Source organism: Blennius ocellaris (genome assembly GCF_963422515.1).
Source record: "Blennius ocellaris genome assembly, chromosome: 18".
NCBI lineage: Eukaryota > Metazoa > Chordata > Actinopteri > Blenniiformes > Blenniidae > Blennius > Blennius ocellaris.
The window spans coordinates 12,037,682-12,059,218 of NC_137667.1; the positions used below are offsets into that span (position 1 = coordinate 12,037,682).

At 37.9% G+C, this 21,537-nt stretch overlaps 1 protein-coding gene across 1 annotated transcript in view; it reads left to right on the forward strand.

Annotated features, from left to right (window-relative positions):
- LOC308143085 (regulator of G-protein signaling 6-like) overlaps nucleotides 1-21,537 on the forward strand; it is a gene marked incomplete at both ends in the record, with an annotated part of 78,521 nt that overhangs the window by 46,611 nt on the left and 10,373 nt on the right. The window contains 10 exons of the mRNA XM_080513768.1: nucleotides 8,707-8,803; nucleotides 11,198-11,248; nucleotides 11,803-11,909; nucleotides 15,503-15,554; nucleotides 16,963-17,027; nucleotides 17,614-17,690; nucleotides 18,789-18,870; nucleotides 19,052-19,126; nucleotides 19,865-19,966; nucleotides 20,315-20,376. Coding sequence (XP_080369894.1) covers nucleotides 8,707-8,803; nucleotides 11,198-11,248; nucleotides 11,803-11,909; nucleotides 15,503-15,554; nucleotides 16,963-17,027; nucleotides 17,614-17,690; nucleotides 18,789-18,870; nucleotides 19,052-19,126; nucleotides 19,865-19,966; nucleotides 20,315-20,376 — 770 coding nt within the window. The remainder of the gene's footprint in view (nucleotides 1-8,706; nucleotides 8,804-11,197; nucleotides 11,249-11,802; nucleotides 11,910-15,502; nucleotides 15,555-16,962; nucleotides 17,028-17,613; nucleotides 17,691-18,788; nucleotides 18,871-19,051; nucleotides 19,127-19,864; nucleotides 19,967-20,314; nucleotides 20,377-21,537) is intronic.

The following is a 21,537-nucleotide window of genomic DNA, read 5'->3' on the forward strand; positions in this document are numbered from 1 at the left end:
TTTTTCTTGAATCTAAACAAGGATATATTTCTACATCTATTTCTATATCTATAAATGTTGTCCTTTGATTCATTACATAATCATAAAATACAAAAATATATAAATGGAAATTAAAAAGAAAAAAAGCCATTTTGTGGCATTGAGCATGCTTGTTTTTATAGATGCACTCTCACAGTGTGGCATCCGTAAGTAAAAGCTGTGCGAGTGATCTGTCAGATTGGATCTTAATATAATTTGATGTCGACATCTCTTATGAAAATACTAATAATTCCACTATAATAATTAGAAACTGCAGATATTTTTTACAGTGCGATAGGCAGTTGTCAATAATTATTTTTTACTAATTATGACTGTGTGTCATTACAAGATAAACTGAAACAAATTGCTGCAATCAACAGAGAAAATAAAATCTTTTCACGGTGCATCTTTTCCAGACTGATATCCACGTTACAGCTACTCAGTTTGCGATGTTAATTCAAGCCTCTTCGTTTAATATGTGTAGATGCTTAAATACATTTCATAAAAAGATCTTAATCACACAATCTCACTTGACTTAATTACTGCAAGAATTATTAAGGATTTAAAGTAGGAAGTTGATCTATTCCACTGGTATTTGTAAATTCATGTGAGACTCTTCACTTGACAGTTTACTCAATAATTGGCATTCAGAGCAGCCATAGGCTCTTGATTAAAGCCTTTTCATCCAGTTGGGTTGGGATTTCATAATCACATGTCTGCATGCCGGTTGATCATGGCTATTCTTTTTAATTTTCATCATCTGGCAGTATATAATTGTATTTATATCAACCTTGTGTTTCAATTCATGTCATGTTTAATGGATCATTGGTACCATTTTGTGATGCCAGCTCAAAAATCTGGATTGCAGGAGCATTAGGTATATTGTGTAAATCTCCCCTTAAAAATGTTGAACCTTGAAAGGAAATTATTTAGGTTTTATGTCTCTGACAGTTTAAAGGGGATCCAGATCAATCTATGATGTGGGCACTGTTGTGTTATAAAGTAGTTGGATACTTCTCCACCACTTCTGGCAATTTAGTAACTGATAAAATAAGAAATGTGTTACCTACAAATAATTACTTTTTAGTTGGCTCATAATCGTCACTTTCATCACACATTTAAAGTATAGGATATACTTAAAGTAGGATGTATTTAAAGATTAATTAATTTACTGTTGAAATGTGAGCTTAAGTAACCCTTTTATTACCTCATATCATCTTTAAGAGCAATCACCATATTGTAACCATGTGGGTTCAGACAGCATGAGCAATACACATAAATATACCATTTCCAATCCATAGAACTTTGCATAGAATGTATTGTGAAACATTATTAATTTGCTGATTTGTTACATCAAAATGTTCTTATTAAAATACAGTATGAAAGCACATCAGGGGATTGAATGATACAATGCAATAACAGGCCGCAATGAGGTGATTGAAAACCGAATATTCTTATAATATACATTCATGGTCCCATAAAATACCTTTATTATTGCATAACAGGTTATCACCATGTCACTGGAAATGTAATTCTCACCAGGGAAAGCCTTTTATTCTCTGAAAAATGACTGCATGCAGCTATGAATATTATTCATCAGCGTGCCACAAAGGAAAAAAAAGATCAGAGTACTTCAATACAAATATGAAACATACTGGGTCACATTGCAGACAGGTACAATACATATTCAAAAGTTGAGTTATTGCAAGCATGACTAATCTAAAAATCAAACTTCAGCCCGATTGTGATCTGCTCTGAACAAAGTAATGCGCAGAGACTGAGGAATACAGGAGAAAGCATTGGATTTTTTTTTTTTTTTTTTTAAGTCTCCTGACGTCAGATGGAACTCTTACCTTAAACGACACAGAGGAATCTAATAAAGGTTTGAGCGGATATAAACAGGACGTTAATGTGATGTTGAAACACACATGTAGAAACTCATTACTCAGGATCACGTGTGAGATATGCACAAAGTAACACACCCCATCCATGTAGTGCTTAATTATACTTTATTGGACCATTATGATTAAGAATATTCTACTTTAATCCTAAATCAAATAATATTTTCTGTAATAATAAAACACAGTTATATCCAGTTATATTAGCATATGAATGCTAATGACATAAAACGTGCAAATTACAAACATAACTTGCTTTGTGTTGAAAATGTATTTATAGATAATGATGAAGACAACGACAAGTCGTCAATACTTGCCTGTGGTCAGTGGGTTTTTAAAAATAATACATTTCATCAGGTTTAGTCTTTTTTATGGTATACAATAATTTTGTATGAATAGAAGCTAAGTTCAAAATCTCATTATGATGCATATCTATTGATGCAGCAGCAGTAAATAACGTACTAATATTCTAAAGATGCTGAGTGTTTATATGCTTCATACTAGTAATAGTAACATAAACATAATCCATTTTAATCTTAGATATACTACATCATTAACACTTCTTAAAAAGTAATACATTAAAGTAATGATCTGGTGAGAGTATGGCCAATGAGTAAACAACATTTATTCAAATAACTGAAGCTAGCAGTTGTGAAATGAGCTGAAATATCAAGTGTTGGGAGGGTTTGTTGATAAAGTTCATAGTATAATTACACTGGCCATCTGGGATGTTTGGATAATGAATCTCTTCCATTATTATCTCAAAATGGGAGAAAAACTCTGAAAAAAACATACTATGTGATTAATACATGCATAAAATTGACCTCAAATGTAAATTTTGCATCTTCAAATAAATTCAAACTCATAAATTGGTGAAGAAATGGATCCTTGTGATTTGGCTACTTTGAACAAATAAGCAGATCACTTCTTGGTTTAATCAAACTTCTTTATCTATTTTCTTAAAAACCACTGGTAAATTTAAGCTATATTTTTAACACTTATGTGATTTGTCAAATACCCTGCATCATGTGGAAGGCAAAACCTTAACTGTAATAAAATAATGAGCATGAATAAAATTATTGGATGGTATTAACAATGCAGCCCAATTGCAGCCAACAGCATATTTATTTATTTATTTATTCATGAGCACATTGATAGATATATATACTCTCACACTATGAAACATATATCAAACATGTCAAAAACATGTGAAAACCGTATTTCACTCAGTGTGTTATTCACACCATTTTTCCAATGGATCTGAATCAGTGTTGTGTGTAGCCTACCTGTGAGATTATTAATGATGTGAGTCAGAGCTTTGCAGGTTAATTCATTTCAGGATCTCATGCCAGGCATCTGTATCAGTGGCAATCAGCAAGATCTCTCACTAAATCCCCATCTCCTTCTCCTCTAGTTTCCTCTTGACTTTGTTGCAGACAGACTTTGTTTTTTTATTTTTATTTTTTTTTTTTTACTTGGACTGCAAGTGCTGCTTAAAGCACAGAGGAATACGTAGCAATCAGTTGATTGTGAAGGTGATGCAGATGTACTGAAGTAGGAGTAGAAGGATCTCTTAAGAACAGTTGGATAACGTACCTTCCCCCAAAATCCAAATGAATCTATAGCACACACTTCTTACCCATATAATTAAGCTCTGCATGAAGTAAATGAAAGTCATTTTGTACAACTGAGTCATGTAAGTAAGAGTTCAATCACCAAAGCTATGGTTTTAATAAATAACATTGATATTCAACACCAACATTGATGGCTTGATTGCCCTGTCATCTGTCTGCTTATTTTATTGTTGGCCCTCAGCCAGGAAGCTATTGATCTGTCTTCATGTTAAACTGTCACTGTCAAACTCTGGACGGCGCGGTTCAAAGGAGGTTCAAAGCAATTTTCTTCTTTTTCTCAAAATGTGGTACCTCGGTATCACTGCAAATACATTCCCACTCCTCAGGGCCATGGCTGACATTTTCTCTCTCAGCAGGATGTATACCTGCTTCATTATAGCTATAGTAATGGCCATGTCAGTTTTCTTTCAGCTACAGATTTCAATTTGTGCCAAGAGAGGGTAATTTCAGCTGTTTCTGACTCAGGAATTCAAAAGAGGGCTATTTTACAGTTGAGTGTGTCTTTGTTGGCCTTCTCGGCATCTATTTGGCAGTGCATGCTAAGTTGTTGGTTTTGTTGTAAGTTATTGCGGCATCTTCTCCTAGGTCATTGTTGCTGCCTCAGGGGGCTTCAGCTTTGCTGCAGTCGGGAACGACTCTCATGAAACCTACTGTGACCCCATTGGTCATCAAGTTGAACCCCAACCATTATTTTCTTCGATTATGCTTTGTTCTTTCAGCTACGTTCACTGTTATGCCACCCATTGCTTGCCTGTACCCTGGTCAACAAGTGCAGAGAAGTTGTAACCGTCGCAAAATACATTAATAAGCACTCACATCAGCGGTGTGAGCTGGTGAATTTCAATCTTGAACTCATTGTAGTTTTACATTTTGTGCCTGCATCTTAAGATGATTGTAAGCTTGCTTGAAATTGTAACAAAGGGAATGTTCTCGTGCAATTCGTCACTTGTTTAATAGGAGTGTTCCTGTCTGCTGATGAGGTTGGAGGCAAATGCTTTAACTGTGGAAATTCACTGAGTTTATCTTTGCCTCCTTCCTATGTCCAAGAACGGCCCATCTGTTCCTTCATAAGACCCAAGTATGATACCCACACAAACACTAAAGAGATTACCGAGGGACCGAGATTATGGCATTTCTGCTGAGTAAAAAAATGGATGTCCATCCTGCTTGCCTGAGGAGATCATTAAACCACAATCAACAGCAAAGCTCTCGTCTCACCATGACCAACCTGTCTGCCAAGATGGCTGGCCGCCCACTGGCTAGTCCGAGCTAAGAGTGTGACGATAACCCTGCAATCAGCAGCCTCCCTGCCCCGCGGGTATTAAACAGACTGGCTCACAATAAGTCTGCTGAAATCTGCTCCCACTGGGCTGCACTCACAGCCAAAACACACAGACATACTTTTACAGTGCACAGGCATGCTCACACATAAATGTGTTTGTATGGATTTGAGAAGATTTTCAATGATATAAAACATATCTTTGAGTGTTTTGCACCAGGACACTTAAACATGTTGGAGACAGAGTGAATCCAAAAGAACACTTCACATATGAATGAATTCATTAAGGATCGGGGGGGAGATCTAGATGATGATGATGATGATGATGATGATGATGATGATGATGATGATGATGATGATGATGATGATGATGATGATGATGATGATGATGATGATGATGATGATGATGATGATGAGAGAAAGAGCAACCAGACTGTTTTTTTTGTGTGTGGGTGAAAGAAAAAGCAAATTTTTCCAAGCGCTTCTATCCCTCTAAAACACTTCTGAGCTTCAAATTTGTATTTTGGATATTGTGCTTGTATGATCTTCTCAGCTCAGTTATTGCAGCCACTTTAAATGTCCATCATGGTGTGAAAAAGCCTTTCATTGTTTTGACAGAAACACCATTTTATTTTGCTATTTGGAATAACTTGAGTCAATATCCAGTTCAAACTGATTTATTTAAAAGCAGGGAGTGTGGATTAGATGTCTGTTTGTTGGTGTGATTAAACAGTGTTTTGAGGTGTGGTTGCCTCTGCAGTAACATGCTTGTTTTATCTGATGTGTAATATTCAATAATACTCAGTCAATATTATTTTCCTCCACTTGACATACAAAGGCTTTTTGTATTTTCTCATCAGAGGTAGACTGGCTATTTTTCATATACTTTTTTTTTCACCTGAAGTTGTTCGGTTGCCAGCTTTTCTAAGCATAAATAAAAACCTGTTTTGATTAGTGGAGCAGGAGCAGATTGCTCATGACAGCGGAAGCCATTAAAGTCATTTGAGCTGTCTCCACTGGGCATCGGGGTCTTGTTGGAATCATATCATCGTATTGATTCAGATGTGTAGCCTGGAGCTGCCCCGGCCTTTGCTTGTGGCAGACATCCAGGACCTTTCTGCTTCGACCACATGGGAAGAGGAACAGCAGTCAGATGGCAACAGAAGTAAAAGCCGGAAGATTGTCGGTTCAAATCTCCAGTCTGGTTTCAAACCACTGTGCTGGAAACTTTAAAAAAAGTACTTTTTTTTAACCTTTTATATTTGCCTGAAAGATATATTTTACTGGCTTAAAGTAATTCTTGGCTAAAATATCTGCTTTCACTGTGGGAAGACTCTGCGGACAAGTCTGACCGTTGATTGGAGAGTATACTTACTCAATTTCAGCTTGGTGCTTCTATCATTGATTAAGTTGATTAAATCAGTGCAGTTTGTTCATAATTTTAAGTTCCATGAATCAACCTTCATGTTTATTCTTTCTTCAGCTTAATCGTGTAACCATGCAAGTCGTCACTTGGTTTTGGACACTAATGATACAATCACTGTGCAGTTTTTACGGATGAATTCTTTAGTCTTTTTCATTTTTATGTACTATTTTTTGTATCATATTCTAAGGAATAATGCTGCTCTGTGATCTAGTAATCACAGTGCCCTAAGTAGCTGCGCTAATGTTTGATCACAATGCTGTCTTAAGAGTTCCCTCTTCTCCTTGATACAATTCACAACCCAAGTATTTGTTTTCCTTCAAAATACACATTATCAATGTATTTAGTATAGTTGTAGCCTGGAGGAGATGGCTATATCTCTTACCCAGAGCTTAACTAGCCATCTGCAGCCATCCATCTTCTATATCCTGTCATCATGCAAAGGTCACAATTACCTTACCTCACCAACATCCAAACATGATGTTTCTGAAATATTCCAGTCATCCTGTGGTAGGGCAAATGCTTAAATGCTTAAATGCAAAAGTTACAAGCCACGAAAACAATTTCCTCCATCACTCCTCAGTTTACCAGCTTTGCCTCGTGGGTTTTCTGGATGTGAGTTGTATCATGGTAAAGCTCTTTTCACCTTGGACATCTAAGAAGAAAACCTATTATTGCAGTTTGCATAAATTCAAAGAACATTAAATGTGTGTCCTCGGGCATTTCTTGGCTTTCTAAACTTGGAGATGTGAATAAAATCACACAATAACACAAAATCTTCCATGAAACTGCCTTTATAAACAAATTTAAGTCTTCCTAACCATTCACTCAGGTTCCCCTGAAACTCTTGCAGTGGAGATCTATCTTCCTATTTGAAATGCCTTTAGTAGGTAAGATAGCAACCCTTTTAAGTCTCAGTAATTCAAAAACATACAGATCAAATACAGTATAATGCTTCTTTCTTGCTTTCTTATGGACAAGATATTCCCTGAGATTGTTTTGTCATTCACTTTTTGTAGATACAGCAGATATATATATATATATATATATATATATATATATATATATATACACACATACATACACGTGGCACATGCAGCACATGGTGAAACATGTTTTTCAGGATGTTTTTTTTTATGCATGACTGTTTTTAATGCTGTGGCTTTTCATCGACTTTGTTTATGTGATTGCTTTAATGTCCAGGTGTAAAAAGCATACGGTACGTTGTGCTTCCTCTCGCTCGCTTTCTCACACGCTCTCTCCTCTCTTCTAGGATTTGATTCGGGGTTTATATATAGCAGCAGAGTTGTGTGGTAGTTTGTTGGCTGTCTCCAAAGCGACCGACTTCTCACTTCCCACTCTGTGACGCAAACAAAAAAGCATCTGTGCAGGAAAGGGGTGTCAACCTTGCAATCAAAACCAGAGGAAGCCTAATTTTGAACTGATTACTTCAGTGCAAAGTGGGCGGCGTGTTTCGCCAGGACATCTGTGATGTTGTGACAATAAGCAACAGCCTTCCTCAACTCCGTCTGATATCAACGACTTATGTTGGACTCTACTTTGACAGTTCTCTCTCATGCTGTTGAATTTTGAGCATTTGTTTCATAACTGCCACAAGTTATAACCTCATATTTCAATCCAACTCAATTTGTCGTGCTCCATACTAGTGGCTTAACCTTATTTCTATATTTCTATATATTTACCTTAAAGCAAGATTGGAAATCCACACTGAAGTCAAAGATTCAAAACCAAAGCGTTTTGCTTCATTGTGTAAAAACAGTTTCATTTGAGAGAAGAGAAATGGTCAAAATTCCCAACTAGCACATCGTAATGTGGTGATATTAGCGTTTATAGACGTCAATCAAGCAATTAGTAATTTGCTGATTAAAAGGTCCATCTCATATCATGAAGGTATCAGGTTGGTTGGAGTCAGGGTCGTGCTTGAGGGCCTTTCTGTGTAGAGTCAACTTTAAAGCCAATTTTGTGTGGTTGTTCTTTCTTCTTCCCTTTTCTTTTAATACCACAAAAGTTACAACTTTTTCGGCAGTATTTATTATTGTCACTCTTTCTGCTTGGTCACCCATGATAATGAAACACATTTATATTCCAACAGGCTCCATTTGAAAAATTTTCCATTTGTGAAGATGTATTCCTGAGCTGAATGAGACAGAGGTCATCCTGTATAATCTTTCCAAAGAGCATCGCCACACAATACGTGGACGCAGTGGTTCAAGCAATCTTCAAAGACACTTTAGAGAAAGCAGAATTTCTGGAAAGGACAAGCAGCGACTCATAGATCCCACAGTCTGTCAGATGAAATGACAATGATATCTCAATGACAGTTCAATCAAATCTACTGAAGTGTTGAAATGTGTTAAACAATCGGTATTTAATTTTTTTTGAAAGTCCTTCTTTATTGTTGATCCCTTTTCCTTCCTATGTCCTCCTCTACAGATTGAAGACATTGTCACTCATATCCAGGATGAGACTGAGGGTGTACCCATCAGAACTGTCAAAAGTTTCATGACCAAAATCCCCAGTGTTGTTACAGGTAAGAAATCAGGAGAAAGGACGATTCTGAGATGTCAAGGTCTGACAGTGAAAGCCCCCTCACCGTACAAGGAGTGAATGTGAAAGTGTATCAGTGATGGACTGTAAGTGCTGGTTGAGCAAAGATGAGTGACAAAGGCAAAAGGAGAGCATTAGAATGCTCAAGCAACCAGATTCTTATGCTTCTGGGAAGATAAAAGATGGCATTTCAGTTACTTAGTCCCATTCTTGCTTGTTTTAAGAATGTGCTTTGATTTGCCTTTTTGTTACATGCCCCATTTATTTACTTGTCATGTGTGAGGCAGGAATGGAAATGTAGATATTTACATTTTTATGGGAGGTATGTATGTATAAATGAGCTTTAACTGAATGCTTACTGAAGCCTTGTGATAAATAACACACTCAAAAGTAATGTCAATGTAACTCTTGGACAGAAAGGCCACTAGGATATTGCCAATGACATGACACTATTCCCCCAATGAAATCTTGAAGTGAGATGACAAGGCAGTGCAGAAGGTCTTCTCATATTTCTCTGTACTTTTCCTATTTTTTGACCCTCCTCTTACCTGAAGCCAGATGGCCGCGCACCCAGAGTCTTACTCAGTCTGAAGTCTCTTCTTTTTAAAAGGAAGCTATTCCTCTCCACTGATACTCATGTGGGAATTATTGTATTTCTCTAGTTTTGACCGTAATGTTTAATGTGACCGGAGATATGATGACATATGTTTTCATGATGATTCCTGCCTTTGCTCACAGTCAGTTAAGATCAGCTCCAGCACTCGGTGATCTTGAGTTATATAAATACAATAAACAGTCCTTGTCCACTTCACTTTATAAACAGCATTTCAACTTCATCTTTTCGCAATTTGAACTTATTAATTGACTTTTTTTTTTCACAATGCATTCCTATACATTTAGATTCATTGTACCCCGACTATATGTCACATTGAGATGACTTATGACTGCCAGTAAATCTATTTGCAGTGTTGTAGCCAACTGATTCACATCCTTATTCCACTAATCAGAAGATGTGATGTGGCTTCATTTCATTCAGCTTCTGTTGAGGCTCTCACTTCTGCAGTTATTCACTGAAGAATAGCTGCGAAGCTGGAGGGAATGTAGGAGGACAACACATGATTAAATGTTTGCAATAGACAGTGTGAGTCTGGTAACAGAATGAGTACTGCTGTCCTCCAACTGTCGAGGTGCCCTTAAGCCAATCAACCCCCGACTGATTCCTTAGAGCTGGACCTGTAACATTTCTGAATAAACTTTTAAGATGAAAACTTTCACAGAAAATACCATCTGAAGTTGACAGGGAGTGATGAATGCGGGCCACCATACCTACCGGCTGTAATCGCATTGACTGATGACTAGAAATGCTTTGCCGTAGCATGAGTGGGAGGCTGTGACATACCTCAAACAAATGAACAAAGAAAACTATTAACATTCTTCCTTTATTTCCTCGTACATTTGTTTGTTTTTTTGCTTTTGGGGAAGATACGTTACCTCAAAATGCCATAGGCAGAGCACATCAATAAACACAATCACTGCGGCAGTGAGACAGTGGAGACTAAGTTAAATGTTTACTGCTGAAGTCCACAAAACTAATGAATGACTTTAAATTAAACACCACTTTTCTCAGGAAAACAAAAGGGAAACACTGACTATAACTCTGCAGTAATACATTTGGCTTTTTAGGATCTTCACAGATCTATTTCATCAAACCTCTTATTATTATAAACAAAATTTCTATTTCATCAATGAGGAACCCTGTGGGGGAAAAAGTGACATATGCAGGGGGCCTTGGTGATGAGTTTAGGACTCCTGCTTTCCAATAAGAATGTTTGCATGTGCTGCCTTTGTGCATGTGGATGCTTTCCATGAACTCTACTTTCCAAAACCATGTATTAAGGTGAGTTGGTGATTGTACAACTGCTTGTATTTGCAGGCGTGTGTGTGTGTGTGTGTGTGTGTGTGTGTGTGTGTGTGTGTGTGTGTGTGTGTGTGTGTGTGTGTGTGTGTGTGTGTGTGTGTGTGTGTGTGTGTGTGTGTGTGTGTGTGTGTGTGTGTGTGTGTGTGTGTGGCTATCTTTCTGTGTTTGCCTTATTATTGACCTGTCCAGGATGTATCCTGCTTTCTCCCATAGATGGATGATTTTAACATTTTACAGCCCTTCTTTTAATCACTGTTTGAGCTTGAGTTTATTTATTTAAAACAGGGACAACACATATTTATGAACACATACATGTAAGTGTGCAAGATGATAGCAAGATTATGGCTAATTTCCATCTTTAGTCCCTTCGGCAGGTTGATGTCAAGAACACAGGATAATAAAATCAATGAAACAACAGTAACAACAAGTTATGTATCTCTCTTTGATTGTCTGACTCAGGTACTGATATAGTCCAGTGGCTGATGAAGAATCTGTCTATTGAGGATCCAGGTAAAGTTTTAAATACAATTCCAGGCTCTTCTGTGGTGCCCAACTTTCAACCCAGTTATATTTAATCCAGCAATGCATGCAGAACATTTCTTGCCTGGAGCATCACTCGGTTTTAGTTTTCCTATAGATTCCAGTAGATTATATTTAAAACATTGTGGAGGAGGGGCCATGGTCATTGTAGATGCAAAAGCCGACAGCCCGAGCAGTGAATCAGCCTTTGACTCATCTATGCACCGTATACATCTTCGCCATAGGCTGCATCTTATAGCCGAATTCAAATATAGATTACGAGACCACACAAATGCAAGTACAGACATTCCTGGATCCCCCCCCCCCACTCTATAAATAGAATATATATTTTTTATATTAATTGTACTCATCTTCATGTCTTGTACTAAAAACAAAATCTGTTGTTTTAATTGGCTTCTTATAACTTTGTTCCAACTGAGTTAATTCCATCTGTTCAGATAAGTGAAACTGAAGAGAAAACATGGGGTGCAGAGAAACCCGCTGTGATGTCTTTTCTTTGCTCTGCTGTTTTTTATTTTTTTAAGTGGAGGCCATGCATATCGGAAGTCTCATTGCAGCTCAAGGGTACTTTTTCCCTATCTCGGACCATGTCCTCTCCCTCAAAGACGATGGCACTTTCTACCGCTTTCAGGTGAGCAGTAACATAATTGTGATGAAGACATGGGCAAGGTTGAAGGAATGATGAATACATTCCCTTCCAGAAATCGCAAGCCTGAAATTTGATGTGCAGCCATGAATGTTAGCTATATGGTACATTTTGTTGATCTATATGGTTGCTCTAGGAAATCACTCATATGGTGTGTGTTAAAAAAAAAAAAAAATATCCTGAGCTGAATTTTAATGTAGGTAAAAAAGCCTCTGATTTCTACTCTGCTATTTCTCCCATTTCCAAACAGTTTGTCACTAAAACACTTGAGATACATATGCTTGTGCCTTGTTAGTTCAGACTACAAAGCAAATATTAATAAATGTACTTCATCAACAGTAGTCTTTATTTATTTATTTTTATACATTTACCTAAAAAAACTAAAGCATGACCTATTGTGGCAACGTGCCAAATGTGACATCGAAATGAGATGTCCACCAGCGAAGATGTCTTGCTTCTCTGAATATAATAAAGTAGATGCTGATTGAAAATCTTACAGGGTATTTATAAACCTTTCTTTAAGGGTGTGTGTATGTTGCAAATCATAGCTGGTTCATAGCTGATCAAGTGTGACATGTGTTAAGATGAGTTATTGTGAGCATCATCTCAGTTAAATCTGCGTGCAGCTTTTGGTGAAAGAATTGTTAGTGGTGCTATTGTGGTACGTATTTCGACGAAAGCAACACATAATGGCTTTATGGGGCCACTACCAAATGCTGACGTAAACAGAGTGAAAACTCTTTGTAAACAGTCAAAATTCACAACTTTTTATGAAATGATTATTTAAAAACAAAAAACAAAAGCTTATTTAATATGTAGGGACTAAATTCAGTGGGTTATCTACACGCATCCAGATGGATCATAATGATTTGCTTAATCTATTGGCTGCAAATGATAAATATAAAACATAGTGCTATATCCCTTTCACTTTATATTTGTATTATTTGAGTTTGTTGAGAATCACTTTTACTTAAGTCAGTTGAATGAGATAAAACAACAGTCCTGATGTGACCACAAAGACACATTTGTGATCTACTGCTTGTACACCTTCTAAATTCAGCTGGATTTTTCAACTGACCCCAGGGCTTCAATTCTTGCCATATCAGTTGGACCATAAAGTGGTATATTGAGTCACTCAAAGAAGCAGCAGGAGGAAAATTAACACAGAAATGGCTGAAGCTCTTGGCGACTACGCAGCGGTGTCGCGCACTAAATAAATAGTGACATGTGGCGAGGTTCATGGCGGATGAGGCACTGGGCACCGATTCCATCAGTATCAGATTTACAATGATCTCAACCCAGCAGAGTAGATTATACAACATTTGATGGCGGCAGTATATGGGTTTTGTTCCAAATGTCATGTAAGCATTCTTTACGCAGAAATAAAATACTTAATCAATCCCTCCATCTTCGATGCCGTCATGCCCACACAAAGAGAATATGCAAACTCCACACGAAAAGAAGGAATTATGGTCTTACCTTTACTTATAAATAAGGTTCATATGCTAATCCTTCTGGACAAAGAAATCCTCATCATGTCCCGCTTTGATTAAAAGTCCAGTTTAGAGAATAGTGTCTTACAAAGACATACAGAGAAACTTTAGAATGTTATTATTTAATGGCATGCCGGCACTGGTCATGGAGGTCTGCACAATTAGGGTGAGGCCGAGTCAGCCCATGACACCACTAAAATGATTCAACACAGCTACGCAATGTACACCAGAAGCACAGCATACATTTTACATGAGACACTTGCTGTGTAACAAACTGTGACTTTGTGAAAGCTCACCTGTCTGAGGTGAAGAAGTGCACGGATAGTAACCGCTGCTGTATCTGGCTGATAATTTCAGTGAATAATGAAGATAGCACTATGCTGTGTGTAAACACACGCTTTCCCACTTTCAAGATGTCCATACATAGCAAGACCTTTGGCAGTTATTAGCTAATCTTAGAGGAAAGATTCAAGTCAGTGTTGTAAATTGCACACAAGAGCTTGATTTTATGTTGATAACAAGACAACTGCACCGACTTAAAGTTAGTCAATACCAGATAGATATGAAATGCTGCCAACCTATTTTAACATACCCATCAGCCTACACGTGCCTACACATATGTACATGCAAATACAGCGTGGATGGTAGGTGGGTGAGTGGAAATGGCAGTCTGAAACTTTTTTCTTTTTTTTTATAAATAGATAACAATAACTTTTCTTCTATGCAGCAATGAACATTGCTTTGCACCTTTGGTTACTATACACAATCTCACACATCTTTCTCATTATCATGGGGAGAGATTCATTAAGTCTAACAAGGTTATTCTGACCAGGGATGTTCTTACTTAAATTAATGATGATACTGCAATCATTTGTTGAAGATTACTTGCTCCGTAATGGAATTACAACACACTGATCTTGAGCTTAATGACAAAAGGCTCTGTCCACTATCTACAGCTTCTTCAGAACTATGTTGGGATTCTGTGACCCGATTAAAAATGAATGCTGATCTGTTGAAATATTCATCAAGGGAGCAGCCAAAGCAGGCCACGGTTTGAGCTGGGTCGGCGAAATACCAAAAACTTGACACATCGGGAGTGGTGGCAGAGTAGAACACTCAGAGAACTATTAGTCTCATTGAGAGGGAACAAAAAAAGCTCAAGCATGCTGACATTTGTTTCCCGCCTCCTTCACCGTTCACAGATATGACAGTGACATTAAAGTCACTGATTGATTACGCTGTACTGGTTAATCCTGAATTCCCGAATTACAAGAAAGGATACAATGTTTTTCAAATTCTTCGCCGGGGAATGGTGATGCATCTCGTGCCCAGATTAGAGTGATCTCCGTATAGCATCGCTCTCCTTTCTATGGGTGGGCTGGTTGGAGGGTGAGACCTCCATCAGAACTGGAGGAGTGGTTTAATTAAACCAGACGGCAGAGCACATTGCTGTGCTTTGACCTTGGTTCTCCTCCTTCAAAGTGAAGTGGAAGACAAGAGACAAAGGAGGAGGAGGAGGAGGAGGAGGAGGAGGAGGCGGGGTTTGGTGGCAAATTAAAAGCAACTCAAGGAAAAACACAGAGAAGCAAATTCAACAATTAACAGCATGTTGATATCTCTCCTCGGCGAAAGAGCCACAGATGTTGTGAAACTGTTGTAGACCCTGTGAGCTATGTCAAACAACAGTCCTATCAGCTTCTGGTCCCTGCCTGTTGTTCTACACTGCTATTGTTTGTTTACCAGCTTTCGACACTTGCTCCTTTTATTGTGCTGCTGCTCTACTTTCACGCCTCTACAGCGCCCCAGGGGGCCTCTTACTGATGGGGGGAAGTTGCTGGGACTCAGTTCTAAGTCTGTTGAGTCCTGATAGTAAAGAAAAAGGTATATTTGTGATGGCCCACATGGCAGAACAAAGCAGTCCTGTGCACTGCTGTGTCTCACTGTCTCACAAAGGTCATTGTCATCACTTCAGTTTTGCCTCATAGTTTTGACTTATAGATCACAACTTTTGAAGTTCAGTAGATAATCGGCAGTGATGCAGCACCCTTTTTGACTCTCACATTTCCACTTTGTTTCCCCCTCAAGGCACCATATTTCTGGCCATCAAACTGTTGGGAACCGGAGAACACAGACTATGGTGAGAGACTTTTTGCAGTACCTTGACATTTTGCATTTTTGGCCCCTTTTTATTTGAATCCTGTGGAGCCTAGCTTGTCAGTGAGGAGCAAATCTTTTATAGTGTTTGAAAGAACAATGGTCACAAGTGAGGTGCGCCATTGCATGCATATATTACATCTATAAAGAGGAATAGGTTATCAGTTATGATGCTTGATTTAGTAGTATATAGTGACAGGGCCCTGAATTAGGATTGGGGAAAAAAAAAAAAAACGTTTATCATATTGGTTAAATTTATATTTCTTTCCAGTACTAATGCATGGTATGAACAAATGATAGTAATCAATTATGTATAGCCTTTGAAATCCAGTAAAAATGTGTCTAAGGTAGAGAAGTATTTTGATATATGTGGTTAAATGTCCATAACCCTAACATCACAGATTTCCAGCACTGATACTATCAGCTGTTGGCTTACATTAATAGCATTTAAACAATTGCTTTATATCAGTCTGATATTTCCTTTGACATGAAATCTGAATTAAGTGATGAGATTATTGTTTTGTACTATGTCATTGGTCATTTGTGACCTATGCATATGATTCCACGTCGAGCGTTACCCATGGATTTTATTCGCTACAGACTCAATTAGTTTCTCATGGACTTAGATAAACAAACCACTACTAGGAACATTACACCCGCTGAGCGTTTTAACTGTATCAAAGTGTTTTAATATATTTAACAGCAAACAACAGAAATGTAATTAAATGTATTTTGTGCCAAGAATGGATTCATAGCACCCTGTTGTGATTACTAATACAGAGATTGTTCACTCATTATTTCAAATAAACTAAATAAAACATGTGCATGGAACATTAATCCTTCATGGGAATGATTGATAGTATGAAATCCAATGAAAGCTGGTACAAATAGGTTATGGACAGGACATACAAAGTAAAAACTACTGTTGCACTTTGAGTTTGATTTTGATGTCTTGACCCACTAGTCTTGAAAAAAACAGAAGGAATTCCAACCCAGCAATGTAAACATAGATCATACTTGAATGTAAATAGATAAACCTCCCTCCAGGATGCATATTGAACCCAACAAGCAGCGTGTTTGTTGTGGGGAGAACCAGCTGACAGGATTAGGCAATCAGTGTTCCACTTCCAGCTTTTATCCTTACACAGAGACACTCATGGCTGGAGTTTAGAGCCAGGGAGTTTATTGCCTCTTTACGCTCTGCCTCATAATCCCAAAGCAACAGATAGATGGACAGGCAGCCCAGGTTGATTATACTCTGCAGAGTGGGAGGTGAAGAGAAGTGAGGCGTGTGCACGGGGGATGAGAGATGCTCAGATGAGTGGACGGAGTGAAAGGAAGGGCTGTACTGATAAATTCCTGCCTTCGATCCCTTCATCTCTCTCCTTCAGCTATCTACCTGTGCAAACGGACCATGCAGAACAAGACAAGGCTGGAGCTGGCAGATTATGAGGCGGTGAGTGTCCAACCATTCGTCGACGATATCTCCTCAAAGTATTGATTTTCTGTGTGGAGCTTGGGGCAGAAAAACACAAAATGTGGGAAGATCAGACATGAGTCTATGTCTGCAATGGTATGCGATTTAAGATGGTTCTCAGTGTACTTTAGAACCACGAAATGACCTGATATGTTATTCATGTAATTTGAACATATGCAATACATTTTCTGCGGTTGCACGATGGTGTTGTGGTTTGCATAATAGAGTTAGAGTTCACTCTTTGGGTTTCTTCTCCCAGCATATGCATGGGAGTTTCTTGATACTTTAGTTTCTTCCCACAGTACAAAACAAATGTGTTGAAAGGTGACCCTTTTAAGGTGAATACACCATGAACCTCAGTTGGATGAAGAGGGAAAGAGGACAGATAATCAGTTACCAATTGCCCTCAATTGTGTGTTTTTATGCTGCGGTTGAAAACTGCATGATCCAAAAAAAAAAAAAAGTAACACAACCATAAGTAAAACATGCAAATCCCACATAGAAAGGCATTTCTATTGACATGTTCCCCAGTTCTGATGTCCTGTCTCTGTATTCTCTCTAACAGGAGAACCTTGCCAGACTGCAAAGAGCCTTTGCCAGAAAGTGGGAGTTCATCTACATGCAGGCCGAGGCCCAGGTCAAGTAAGTGTGCTTTGTTACCATCGCAACACTTGAAAGTGCAGTGTGCACACTGACATCGTCTGAAGCCAGAAAAAACAATAGAGTATAATCACAAAGTGACCGTCATGTATTACAGAGATGCGTGTATCCAGCGGACTCATTAACCTGTCCTGTAATGGAGATTCACATAATTACCACAAGATGTTCTCTCAAGCTTGCACCATTGAGCTTTTGAAACAAAAATGTCAACCAGAAATATGACTAAAAAACCTATAGTGACTATCCAAAAAACAAAAAAGTAAAAAAAAAGAAACACTTGAATGGATAAACAAAGATATCTCATGTGTAAACACTGTTTTACCTTTACAGATTGTCAGAAGTAAACACACAGACTGAGTATTTCATGGATATTTGTTTTTCATCTATTTCTCTTTGCAAATAAGTTAAAGGTAATGTGTTTTAAAGTATCAATCCTGGTTGAATATCATTAACAATTTTTTAGCACCATATAATAGTTTAATGGCGGAAGTAAATAATATTTCTTACAGATGTTTATGTCTCTGAAACTAAAGAGATACTTTTTGGGGGACATTTTAGCCCTAGAATTTGCCATGGCGGATAATTTGTTCCAATACTTGCTCAGCTTGTGTGTCTTCCTTCCTCATATCCGTCGTCTGTATTTCCTTCCTCACTGCATCGACCGTATGATCGGCCCTCATCTTCCTCTCTTGCCTGGCAGCTCCATTCTCAGCATCCTTTTTCATACAAATCTTTCATCTTTCCAATCCATCTCTCTCGCCTTCCCACCAAACTGTCCAACTGCTCGTTAAAGAGACAGCAATGAAGACATAATTTCCATCAACTCAATAAAGTGTAGCTTTATCTAAAAAGAACAGAAAAGCCACTGGAATATGACACGACAGGACTAACACCACAGCATACATCAGCATGTTCCAACATAAGCTTGCAAACATAAAAAAAAAAAAAATAACTCATGGATTGTGCACAGATGAAAGAAATCTTGAAGATTTCCTGTCTTCTTGTTATTCTTCAAACGTTGCATGTGATGCTGATGCTGGGAAATATGCACGTGTTCACACTGACTGATCTCATCTGCAGGATCGACAGGAAAAAAGATAAAACTGAGAGGAAGATCCTTGACAGTCAGGAGAGAGCTTTCTGGGACGTTCACAGACCAGTGGTAAGCTGCTGTCTATGGTAGATTACTGCTGCTAACATCATCTTCATTCCACTTTCCCTCCTATTTTCAGTTTTTCTACAGTTCTGTGTGGACGCTTTAAAAACACCCCAAAGTCTACCTTGGAAAAGAAAAGAGTGATCAGTGTTGCCTTCAATCGCATTTTCATGCTTTGTTTCTGCAGCCCGGCTGTGTTAACACCACAGAGATGGACATCAGGAAATGCAGACGCATGAAGAATCCCCATAAAGTTAAAAAGGTACAAACTCCAATCAAATCAAATGAATGTATGAGGTTGTTTTATTTCATATGAGACGTTACCTTCTAAAAGTAGTTTTAATAGTGTTTTACATATGCAGTATATTACTTCATTCATTTGCAGATTCAAAATTGTAATGTGTAATATTTCAGTTTAGTTCAGATTAATTTAGTTAGGTTTAATTTAGTTAGGTTTAAATTGAACTGAAATAATCAACCATTTGAGATTGAATGTCATCACACTTTTGACACGTGCTGCTTGTTCACCAATAAAGTCAGATATATTGAACTGTATGTTTAGTGTTGTGAGACAATTTGGCAACATAAGATGTTGTTTTGAGTCACCCAGAATAGCAGCAGGGAGATTAGTTAACATGAGTCTGTCTTTGTTATGTTATCAAATACATGTGTTGCAGTGCTTTCGCTAAGCTGGTGCACACCATTTACACCATTGTAGCCACTGCAACATTTGAACACTGGGTTTCAGATGGATAATAAAGTGATTCAACACTGGCACCAAATGTTACAACAGAGGCATGACTTCATTTCATCATGTCTCTTTTAAGAGAACCAAAAAAGGTTTTCACATTCACAACATTGACAAAACCTGTGAACATTTCCCCCTTTAACGATCGAGACAATGCAACAGTTTCCATGCCTTATCTCACACAGCAAGAAAAGAATGAGCCCACATCCTCTGTTTCTTGTCCCACTTCTCCTCTCTGATCATGTTCAACAGTCGGTGTACGGTTTGGCGGAGGAGGGAACGCAGTCTCAGAGTCCCATACACACTCCCTCACACCACTGCAGAAAAGGCACCAAGGAAGATGTGGAGAAGGAGGTAAGTGTAAGGCCTTTCCATATGCAGTACATTGTGAAAGGGGAGAAAATAAAAAAAAATTCTGGGTTAGCTTTTTTTTTTTTTTGCAGCATAACCAATTGATTTTTGCAGCATCACAGAGGAGACTGGGAGCCTGGGAGACTGTTCATCTTTAGGGTCCTGTTGGATTCGGAAGAAACGCGAACAATATTTCTTTAATATGAGAAAATAGTGCCTTATTTTTTCTTATTTTATTTAGTATTCTGATGTGCAGTCACACAAATGAATCATGCAATCAGATTCAAAGCACCCATGCAGCTATCTGTGACCATTCTGTTACAAACTGATTCCCGTCTTTTGCCCAATCAGATCCTGTTCCTGAACGCCCAGCTAGATCGTCACTGTATGAAGATGTCCAAAGTTGCTGAAAGGTACATTTCACATTTAAAAATGAAGAGCATCTCTAATCTTTACCTCCCCTGTTTAACACTTTGAAGGTGACAGCAGCCCTTTCTCATAAACGGGGCCGCCTTCACATCTGCTGCTCGCTCTCGGGTCATTTTTCATCAACAAACCTGAGCTCGACTAGCGTACCCTTTACTGAATCTCCACTTGAGAATTGGCAGATATGGAAGTAATTTAGATTGTGACACTCCATCCAAACATGTAGCCGTTTCAAGTTTGACATTTAGAAGAAGTTTGGAGGGGAAAAAAGCAGTTTGATTGGAGAGAGTTGTAGCTGTGTGAGGAAAAACTGGATCATAAGATGCAGTATACTTTTAGTAAGTTTGCAGATATTTTGCTGATATATATATATATTTTTTTTTTTTCCATTTTTTTGTGGTGAGGAACTTTATAAGAAAGTGGGAGTGCAGTAACTTGATCTTGGTCCAACGAGTTGGCATTTCATCTATGAAAAAAGTTGTTTAAAATTAGTACAGAGCGGGTGGTGCATAAATCCAACTGTTGAGGAGTTGTTGTTTTTTTTTCTCAAAACCCATTGTATTTCAACTTTTATACAGCTACAGATTATATGATACAAAACTCAGTTTGCTAATTGAAACAAACACAAATATACAACAAACTTGCTCCTTATTGTAACAAATGGCCACCCAGTTTAAATTAAATATTGATTGATAATAAGCATACATTCAAAAGAGAACAAGGCTCAGAACTGCAGAGTCAATGCCCACGCCTCTCAAAAGGAAATAGAAAATACTTTTTTAGGGCATTGATCAGGCTGAGGTCTTTAAGTGTCCGATCATTTTTATTGTTGGTGTGATGAAGTTTTATTTTTCACTTAGAATCGTTTTCTCTTTCATTGTGTGCATTGAATCCAGTTTCATTTTGGATTTTTTAAAATCAATATAAATTGTTGGTTCTATTTGCTTTACTGCATGGTGATGTAATGCACTCTCAAGGAGAGAAACTATAGTAATGGGCATCTCAAAACAAAAGGGTAATTTAATGACTTTTAATTTAATGACTATTGATCTGACTATAAGAAATCAGATATTGGAAGTTATTACAAAAAATAGATAAGGTTATATGTACTGACAGTAGTCGAGCACACACACACACACACACACACA